At 50.5% G+C, this 10,080-nt stretch overlaps 2 protein-coding genes across 2 annotated transcripts; both read right to left on the bottom strand.

Annotated features, from left to right (window-relative positions):
• On the bottom strand, positions 1 to 2,902 carry LOC5667532 (uncharacterized). Its single transcript, XM_001688498.3, has one exon. It carries the CDS (start codon positions 2,626 to 2,628, stop codon positions 523 to 525), a length of 2,106 nt encoding a protein of 701 aa, XP_001688550.3. The 5' UTR covers positions 2,629 to 2,902; the 3' UTR covers positions 1 to 522.
• Positions 2,903 to 5,911: 3,009 nt separating this feature from the next.
• LOC1275028 (phosphoenolpyruvate carboxykinase [GTP]) lies at positions 5,912 to 9,782 on the bottom strand. Its single transcript, XM_003436404.2, has 3 exons — positions 9,136 to 9,782; positions 7,753 to 8,356; positions 5,912 to 7,637 (listed from the first exon to the last, which is right to left on the bottom strand). Exons 1-3 carry the CDS (start codon positions 9,162 to 9,164, stop codon positions 6,318 to 6,320), a joined length of 1,953 nt encoding a protein of 650 aa, XP_003436452.2. The 5' UTR covers positions 9,165 to 9,782; the 3' UTR covers positions 5,912 to 6,317.
• Between the last annotated feature and the right edge of the window lie 298 nt (positions 9,783 to 10,080).

Genomic DNA, 10,080 nt, shown 5'->3' with positions numbered 1-10,080 from the left:
GAGTTTAAGTAACATTGTTTCGAATAATATTAAAAATACAATCATAATAAAACACTGATCGATTAAGTTGTGCCACAAAAGAAGCAGATAAAACAAGGTTGTAATAACCTTTGCAAACTTACACTACTACGAAGCATAACTTATAATAATTTAAGCAAAAAATTAAGTGTTTTGGTGCAACTGAGTTGAGAAAATCGTGTCCGCGATTAAGATTAAACGTAAAACAAGCTGCATTCCGAGTGATGGAAGAAAATTAAAGAAAAGTTATGTGAAAATGGTAAATTTCCAACAAATTGCTGCCTTTCGCTTGATTAAAATTCGCTCAAAAAAGCCTTCTTTGGTTCTTTTTGTAGAACAACGCGTGATTACTGTTTCTTTTGGTAAACTGGGATTTGGTGCTGTGCTTAACGATAATAATAATAATAATAATAATAATAATAATAATAATAATAAAGCGATAATAATGATAAAAAATGGTAATGTCAGGTTGCGCCTTCAGTCTTCCCTATAAGCCTTCTCCATTTAAATCAATTGTCCCACATGCTGGCCATGATCGCCGTCCAAATCGCCGGACTGCTTGCGAAACACCGACTTCATCATCTGCTTCCGGATGTCCTTGGTCGAGCGGCGCAAACTGCTCCGTAGCGTGCCCCCGCCGGATGGAGCGGCCGCAATCGGTTTGTACTGGTCCAGCGACGGCTGCCGGAACACGGCACGCGGCTGCTCGGCAATGATGGACATTTCCAGCGCCGATTCGCCGGCTTGCTCGGGTTGCTTCGATTCAGCCACGACGATGTTCTCTTCCTCGCCCGTCGTCGGTTTGGCTTTGGCGGTCTGGCGACGCCTTAAGCTGTGCCGGATGGTAGAAATTAACCCGTGGCCTTCCCCATCGCGCTGCGACGCTGGTTGTTTCTCTTCCCCTTCTTTTTGCGGTTCGTCCGCGTGTACCGCCTGTCCGCGCGGTATCAATCGACGGAAGCTACGGCGTATAACGTCACGCACTTTGTGCGATTTCACCGGTGCACCAGCTTCGCGTGCTCCTTCTCCCTCCGCCACCTGGCCACCGATCTGTGCCGGATGCTTGAACTCATCGGATACGACGATTGCTTCCGTCGGCTTGTCCGCGAGCGGCTCTTTCTTGCGGTACGCGCGCTGAAACGGTGCCGGATTGTGTAGCAGCTCTACGTCCTGCTCTTCGTCTTCGAAGTCTTCCACCTCCTCGAACTGTACGTCCGGGTTGGACACGTCGATACGGATCTCTTCCCGCACCGTCGTTTCTTTGGTAATGGTGAACGTCATTTGGTTGCAGTGGGGCACTTCCGCGTGTGTCTCGGTTGTATCAGTCTCATCAATTTTGCTGTTCAGTTCCTTACCGATCGCTACCGGTGTAGCCGGTTTTCTATTTTCTTTATCTTCCTCCTCCTCCTCCCCATCATACTCCTCCTCTTGCTCCTGATCCACCGCAGCTTCCGGAACCTTTGCATCGTCCTCCAGCTTTGTAAAGTCGCTCTGATCGTCATCAAGCTCGTGCAGCCGCTGGGACAGATTGCTGATGTGCTTCATGTCGATCAAGCTGCGTCTGACCGATCGACGCCGATGGCCCGTTCCGCTGAACGTGAACGGGGTTGTTTCGCCCTGCCGCTGCTTTCTTGCCTTCGCTTCGTTGATGCTGTTTTCCAGTTCCAGCTGGTAGCAGTCCAACTTCTCACCGATGTCCGACTCTTCGCTGATGACCGATAGGGACCGTCGTTTGGTCAGCGTGACCGTTACGTTCCTGTTCAGCGTATCTCCCCCATAGCCGGATGCCGCCTTCGTCGGCTCGGGGCTGCAAACAACCATGTTGGCCAGCATTTGGCACGGTGTTAAGGCACTGGGCGGCAGCTCCTGGAAATTGATACGATGCTTCAGCGATGGTGTGAACGGAACGGCAATGGCGTACTGTGGCATCTCCATCGCAGGATTCTCAATGCCAGCCAGTTCCGGTACCGGCAGCCCCCGGCTGCCTGGTGGTGCCTCCAGGGCCGCTTCTTTCGGGCGCACGATCTCGAACGGATTGTATCGTTCCGTTCCCTTCTCTGTCCCGCGAATGTTAAGCGCACTGTTGACGAAGCAGCGGCTCAACTCTTCCGCCTCCTTGCGTTTGCTTTCGTCTCCATCGCGTGGTACCTCGAACGGGTTTACCGGTTGCTTATCGGCGGCGGCCAGATTCAAACCGGGATTCTCGAAACAGCTCTCCTCGAGCGGTGCCGTACCGGCCGGGTGCATCTGTTTCTTCTTTTTCTTCGGCGGTTTGCGTATCACCTCGAACGGGTTGCACGTGTCGGGCGTGTTCGCTTTCGGGCGCTTGGTTGCACCGGCCAGATCCGCGATCGACTTCACCTCCATGCAGGAGTCGGAAAACAGATTGTAGTTCTCTTTGTTCGCCACCCGGAAGGACGGATTCTCGAAGGCACTGCTATCGATCTGCCGATTGTGGATCGGCGTCGACGAAGGGATGCTAAACGTTTGTTCGGTAAAGTTAAGGAATGGATTCGTTTCCGCATTCCGCTTGCGCTTCTTTCCCGGAGTTTCCATCATCGCACCGATCGGTGGTTCACAGAAGGCACTTTCCAATGTGGCAAGGGACATCGCAGGACTGCAAGCAGATGTTTGCCCCACCGTTTTCCTGACCTTGGACGAATGGTTGGTATCAAATTTCACCACTTCACTGAACTAATCTTGTTTTATGTTGGTTGCTTTCACACTGATCATTAGCGTAAATATCATGCATATAAATAAACGGATCTAGTTAAATAAACTGGGACGACGGTACTTTCAACAAATTAGTCCACTTGCTCTGCAGATGGTGCAAGTTTGTTGTCGGTTTCGAATCTAATTTGTTTTTAACCGCTTTTTAACGGCGTCACTGTTTGACAGTAGCAAGCCACCTGGACTTGGTAAATGACGTTTCAAGGATATTTTCCATACATAAACTACCAATGAAGAACAAAAAGCAGCTAAATTTTTCAAAACTTCAGACTAATTACATTGTTTAAGTTTTGAAATAACAAAATAACTCCAAATTAATTTTTTTCCGATGAAAAAAGAGAAAATCTCGTAATGAACAACAAAAAATCTACACGAACGCAACTACCGAATATAAACATACGGCCGGTGCTGGAAACAGCCGGTGACCCAACTTACAAAAAAATTGCCGTCGGTTGTCGAGCTCCAAAAACTACTCGAATGCTGGTTCTGCTCGAATTTGCATCATATATTTTATTTTTTCGTGTGATACATGTGTTTTTTTTTAAATACAATCGGTTTGCTTCTTTATTTCATTTGTTTTATATTCAACACATATGCATATTTTGTGATCGATTTTCAGCGAGAAAACGTGTGAGAAAAAATCTCAACCCAAAAGAAATTCAAAAATACTTTTTTTAACACTGGAGCTATGGGGCTTTGCTTTTATTTTCTTTGGGCATTTTATTTTCCAATCATTTAAGCTTAATCTGTAGCGAGTGGGTGTAAATCAAATGCAAGAAAATGACTACATCATTATAGTAAACGTCGATTATCCGGTCGATTAAACTGCCAAATTCATATGCACGGTTAAGCCGCCCACCGGTTAATCCGTCCCCAGACCATCGACGTTCTAATGTATGTATGTAATATGGAATTGAGATTTTATTACTGATTTGGAATTTCAGCAAAGGTAGGGAATAGTGATGTGCTGTATGGAGCGCACCCACGACTCCGATCCGACTCCGACTATTGTTAGTCCGATTCCGACTCCGGCAAAATGGAACCACTAAATCCGCCCGGAGACGGAGTCGTTCGGAGTCGTCCGGAGTCGACCGGAGTCGTCCGGAGTCGACCGGAGTCGTCCGGAGTCGACGACTCCGAACGACTCCGGTCGACTCCGGACGACTCCGGTCGACTCCGGACGACTCCGAACGACTCCGAACGACTCCGGACGACTCCGAACGACTCCGAACGACTCCGGACGACTCCGACTCCGGGCGACTCCAGACGACTCCGACGACTCCGAACGACTCCGAACGACTCCGAACGACTCCGAACGACTCCGAACGACTTAGGACGACTCCGACTCCGGGCGACTCCGGACGACTCCGAACGACTCCGAACGACTCCGGATGACTCCGGAAACTCCGACTCCGGGCGACTCCGGGCGACTCCGGACGACTCCGGACGACTCCGAACGACTCCGAACGACTCCGGAGGACTCCGAACGACTCCGAACGACTCCGGACGACTCCGACTCCGGGCGACTCCAGACGACTCCGACGACTCCGAACGACTCCGAACGACTCCGAACGACTCCGAACGACTCCGAACGACTCCGAATGACTCCGGACGACTCCGACTCCGGGCGACTCCGGACGACTCCGAACGACTCCGAACGACTCCGGATGACTCCGGATGACTCCGACTCCGGGCGACTCCGGGCGACTCCGGACGACTCCGGGCGACTCCGGGCGACTCCGGACGATTCCGAACGACTCCGGATATTGAAGCGCGGACCTACCTTCCGGAGTCGATTCCGAATTTATCGGAATCGGATCGGAGTCGACTCCGGATTTTTGCCAACTTTACCCATCACTAGTAGGGAAGCAGCCCCAAGTGACATTTGCTCGAAATTGTTTTTCCATATCAGCTCGATAAGTACTCGATACACCGTAAATTATTGATCCATTTTATACTTAAACTATACTCATTTTTTATAGAATAACGTCACACAATATTAGCTTTTGTTTTTCATCAAAAACCATAGCGAAGAATGAAAAATGAGATCGACGGCATCGTCAATCGATAGTAAAATGTCTAATTTACGAGCTCACCAAAACTTAGCGCTTTCAACTCACTCGATCACACACAAATCTACAAATTCAGGCGTATCGAGTATTAATCGAGCAGATATGGGAAAACAATTTCGAGCAAATGTCACTTGGGTTAGTTTCAGCCCCTTTCGCACACACAATACAGGGTTTCCCATAATGTATTGCTTAATTCCCATACATTTTTGGTTGGTTCGCATATATTTTTTTTTTTTGTATGTTCCTACGATTTTTTGGCTGTTTCCCAGAACTGGCTCAATTATATTGATATCCAATCGGACGATACCAATTAAGTATGGGAACGAATCAAAAATCTATGGGATACGATGAACAAATCGTGAGACGAGCCCAACACATTATGGGAACCAACCAATAAATTGTGGGAAACCCTGTAAACTAAAGATTTAAATATGAAAATATGAGCCGTGGTATGCTTTAATGAACACTTACAGGAGTGAACCTATGAACCTGTCCTACCAGGCTCATTGATGAATGCTTCAGCTACCCTCTTGTCTGCTGAGTTTTAATTTCAACTGAAAGAAAAATATATTACATCAACTAATACCATAAAGCTATATTTGGCTATTACTAAATTCGGGCTCTAATTGGGATCTTGCTTTCTACCCGATTTTGTCGTTTAGAACAGACGCCAAAAGGTTGCTAACCGTATACTAACTCATCCTGATTATTATGCAAAAGAATCTCCATAGATTTTATTTTGGATGAAAAATAAATTGGTATACTTGAAACTGGAATCTCCTAGCCTTATCATAAAAACAAATCTTTAGCTAATCCCTTCAATGTCCGAAGACATTTAGATTAAGAGGAGTAGTTTGAGTTGTGTTTCCTTGACACATTTTTACACCAATCGGCCTTTGTGTGCTGGAAGAGGATCGGTTGCTGATTAGCTGTCTCGGTACGCGGCATTGACCGTGGAAACTATGGTAAACAACAAACAGCAATCAAACGATAATCCAACAAGTAACCACAAATATAAATTTTCCATTCAGCTCCCTACTCCTCAAGTTGAACAACAAGCACAGCAATCAGCGAAAAAACAAGGCACTGTGTAAATTATTGTATTTTTTGTTTTATTTTTAATCTTCCTAGCTTACGAACATTTGTGTTGTGTGCTCCTTATTAGCAGATTGGTGGGCTTGTGTTTTCGTAAAACCAAGCCCACTCCAGTTATTCTTCTTCTCCTTATGCTTCTTCTTCTTACAGCGTCTATCACAATACTTACTATAGTGACTTACGTTACTATGTGCCCTACATTGTTTAATACAAAATATCTACACCTAAACACTCCTGACTCGCGTCTGACTTCGCCTAGCTTTTTGCGTCAGCCCATTCGGCGGCCCTGGTCAATAAACCCTGCCTTTGGTAGAGCTACCTAATTCCTGTCTGTTTCACTTATCTATTAGTGGTTTGTGTCTTGGTTTTTTTTGTTTTGTCATTCAATCAGTGCAATGCGCATTACATCTTCTCAATGCGAATCTTCAGCTGCTCCAGCTCGGAGGCAATCTCCGCCGGCAGATCCTGGGGCAGCTGGTTGTCGTAGTACTGCTTCACCTCCTCCACCTCCCGCAGCCAGAAGTCCTTTGGAATGGAAAACAGTTCCCGCTCGTTGACCGGGCTGCTCAAACCGTCCAGATTGAGCGAACCTTCCGTCGGCACACGGCCAATCGGCGTATCCCGGTAGCAGTCGGCGTCATCGATACGGTGCAGGATCCACTCCAGCACGCGGCTGTTCTCGCCGAATCCGGGCCACAGGAACTTGCCGTTCGCATCCTTGCGGAACCAGTTGACATGGAAGATCTTGGGCGCATGGCCACCGGCCGCACTGGCCCGCTGCTCCATGCTCAGCCAGTGCTTCAGATAATCACCGAAGTTGTAGCCGAAGAATGGCCGCATCGCGAACGGATCGTTCATGATGACCTTGGCCTTGTGCTCCGCGGCCGCCGTACTTTCGCTACGCATCGACGAGCCAACGAACACACCGTGCGACCACGAGTTGGCCTCGTACACCAGCGGCACACCCTGGGGACGGCGGCCACCGAACAGGATGGCCGAGATCGGGACACCCTCCGAGTCTTCCCACGCCGGATCGATGATCGGACACTGGCCGGCGGGTGCACAGAAGCGCGAGTTAGGGTGGGCGGCCGGAGTCTTCGACTCACCCAGCTTCCACGGGTTGCCCAGCCAGTCGGTGATTTCGACATCCGAGGACACCTCCTTCTCCATGCCCTCCCAGAACACGCCACCGTCCGAGGTGGACGCGACGTTCGTGAAGATCGTGTTCTTGTAGATCGTCTCCATCGCGTTCGGGTTCGTTTCCGACGAGGTGCCGGGGGCAACGCCGAAGAAACCATTTTCCGGGTTGATGGCTCGCAGCTGGCCCTTGGAGTCGAACTTCATCCAGGCGATGTCATCGCCGACACACTCGATCTTGTAGCCGGGCAGCGTGGGGTTCATCATGGCGAGATTCGTCTTGCCGCAGGCCGACGGGAACGCGGCCGCGATGTATTTCTTCACACCGTTCGGATCGGTGATGCCCAGGATCAGCATGTGCTCCGCCAGCCAGCCTTCCCGCTGGGCGATGGTGCTACCGATGCGCAGGGCAAAGCATTTCTTGCCGAGCAGCGAGTTGCCACCGTAACCGGAACCGTACGAAACGATCTCGTTGTTGGCCGGTTTGTGCAGAATGATGGTACGCTCGGGATCGCACGGCCACGACGGCACCGCGATCTTACCGTTGGCGGGTGTGCCAACCGAGTGCAGACACCGGATGAAGTCCTAAAGTAAGAGGAAAGAAAAAAACACCCCACCGTTAGTATGCAAGCCCTTGTGCAACTGCCACACCGAGGCGAACGCCCATCCGTGCAGAGACTGGGAACGCGCAGAAACTTACCGAGTTGTCGGACAGCTTGTCCAGCACTTCCGCGCCCATGCGCGTCATGATGCGCATCGACGCCACGACGTACGCCGAGTCGGTGATTTCGATGCCGATCTTCGACAGCGGCGATGCGATCGGACCCATCGAGAACGGGACGACAAACATGGTGCGGCCCTTCATGCAGCCCGGGAAGCGGCTCATGATCGCGCGATCGTAGTCGGCGGGCGAGATCCAGTTGCCGAGGGCACCGTTCACGCCCGGCTTCGGCGTCGGGATGGCCTGCTCCGGCCGCTCGGTGCAGATGAACGTCTTCGATTCGACGCGCGCCACATCGGCCGGGTTGGTGCGAGCCAGCCAGCAGTTGTCGTACTTGGGCAGCGGCTTGATCGTGCCCTGGCTGTGCAGCGTCTTCAGCAGCGTGCTGCTTTCGCTCTCGCTACCGTCCACGATGTGGATACGGTCCGGCTGGCACATGGCGGCCGATTCCTCCACGAAGCGGCGCACCTTGTCCGACAGCAGCGACACCTCCCCATTGACGACCGGGAAGCCGCGCAGATGGTTGTACAGGTTCTTGGGCAGCGTCTTCAGCTTCGGGCTGCATCCCAGGGTGGTCGGGAGCCTGAGCAGGGCGAATAGTTTAACCATCGCGGAAGGGAATGGTAAGATAGAACACAGAAAACAAACGCGTTAGCGAACACTGTTTCGAGACGTCGGGTAATGTTTCCAGCAGAACAATGCACTGGAACACACTATGCTCATTGGTAGAACTGGTAGAACGCGGCGAGTTTAAGTGTTAGGAGCAAGAAAAGGGCTCGTCGCACAGCTGTAAGCAGTTACTGAGCCTGTCCGGGCACGGGTGCACGGCTTATATACATACATGTTTCCATCTCAGTTATCAGCCCAGACCAGACTGGTCGCACGTAGGCAAAAAAAAAGAAACATCTCACTCTGACGTAGATCATTTCCTAGCTGATTATCAACTAGATGGGTGACCTACGTCGATCGAGGGATTTCACAGACGCCTACCCCTGGTGGGCAGAAAAGCAGGAAATCCTCAACGATGACAAAACAAATACACCGATACCAAACTGAGGCAATGTCAAAGTGCAAAGGTTTTGCTATCCTCAGCAAGGTTCGGTACGCCTGCCGGGTCGAGATCTTGAGGGGCACGGCCCGATAAGATCACCCATCTATCGCTTCGAAGTCGAGCCGATAGCTTTATCAGAAATCGTGTAATGAGGGTATGTGCACACACAGAGCCACACACACACACACACACACACCGAGAAAGGTCGGGACGGGATGGCAAAAGGAAGTATTCCAGAGGGACTGTTCTAGAGTTGAGCATGGGTGTGTTCCAGCGGGTTCGGAAGGTGATACACGGGAAAAGATACTTACGGTGTGTACTGTTCGATGAGCTGAGGCATTTTGTTGGTATGTTAGATAGACACAGGCTGATAAACTTCAAGAAGGATGAGTTGACTAAAGGCAACGCAACGGCAGACACAATTAACACTGGTATAAATTCAAACACGATGACTTGATTAAGCAAGTAGGAAAGCGGAGTAGTAGCTTGAACTGGGATATAAACTTTTCTTAAACTTTCTAACTTCTTCGCTTAGTGAAGCGTAATTTTTAAGGATTTTTATGTTTTTGTTAAGGAAGATGCACTTAGGCACGAGAGTGTAAAACACAGGAGCTTGGAAAACTAGCTTGTTTTCATCTTCTGAATTGGATTGGTTCTGCTGAACTGATGCTGCTACCTTCGGAACCGGGCCTTCTTATATTCGCACCAGCGTGGTACGCTTTCGAGCGCACGGGTAGCGCAAGGGACGGTACGGTACGGCAGGGTAGGGCAGGTCCGGGAGCAAAGGGGGCGCAATTTCGGTGTGTCGGGTAGATGGCGAATCCACTCGGGCGGAAAAGAGACGGAGCGGGACATGAGCGAAAAATAGAACCTGCCACACACGGCACCTTTTTTCTACCTTCCCTTTTCCTGCCGCGCGCGCACTGGCCCGACCTGCGATAAGGGTGCCACAGAGACACACTCGGCAGCACAGTTGTTGGGCCCAAAACTTACCCCCGTCGTATCCGTAGCATGGCACTGGGCGTGAGCGAGAGAGAGAGCGAAAGTGAGAGAGCAAGCGAGAGCGACCGAGCTTGGATGCAGCTGATTGGCAGGCTGGCCCAGTACGGTGTGTGTGGGTCCGCACACCCATACCACGAACGAGGGCGCGCGCGTTGCTGAGCCCGTGGTGGATGACGTTGCCCTGTTGCCGCGGCCTGTTGTTGTTGTGTCCCTCCCGGTTGCTCCCACGACCTGTTGCGCTTGTTTTGATGGGT

The sequence above is a fragment of the Anopheles gambiae genome, chromosome 2, assembly GCF_943734735.2.
Source record: "Anopheles gambiae chromosome 2, idAnoGambNW_F1_1, whole genome shotgun sequence".
Lineage (NCBI taxonomy): Eukaryota > Metazoa > Arthropoda > Insecta > Diptera > Culicidae > Anopheles > Anopheles gambiae.
Note: the sequence above shows the minus strand (reverse complement) of the source record. Positions and strands in the feature narration are given on the sequence as shown.

Bases quoted from the DNA above. Each gene is read 5' to 3' on its own strand.
- LOC1275028 (XM_003436404.2), bottom strand. From the start codon at position 9,164: ATGCCTCAGCTCATCGAACAGTACACACC. The intron at 8,357-9,135 runs GTAAGTATCTTT...CGCCCTGCTCAG, and splicing joins CTCATCGAACAGTACACACC to GCTCCCGACCACCCTGGGAT. The intron at 7,638-7,752 runs GTAAGTTTCTGC...CTCTTACTTTAG, and splicing joins ACAAGCTGTCCGACAACTCG to GACTTCATCCGGTGTCTGCA.
- LOC5667532 (XM_001688498.3), bottom strand. From the start codon at position 2,628: ATGTCCCTTGCCACATTGGAAAGTGCCTTCTGTGAACCACCGATCGGT.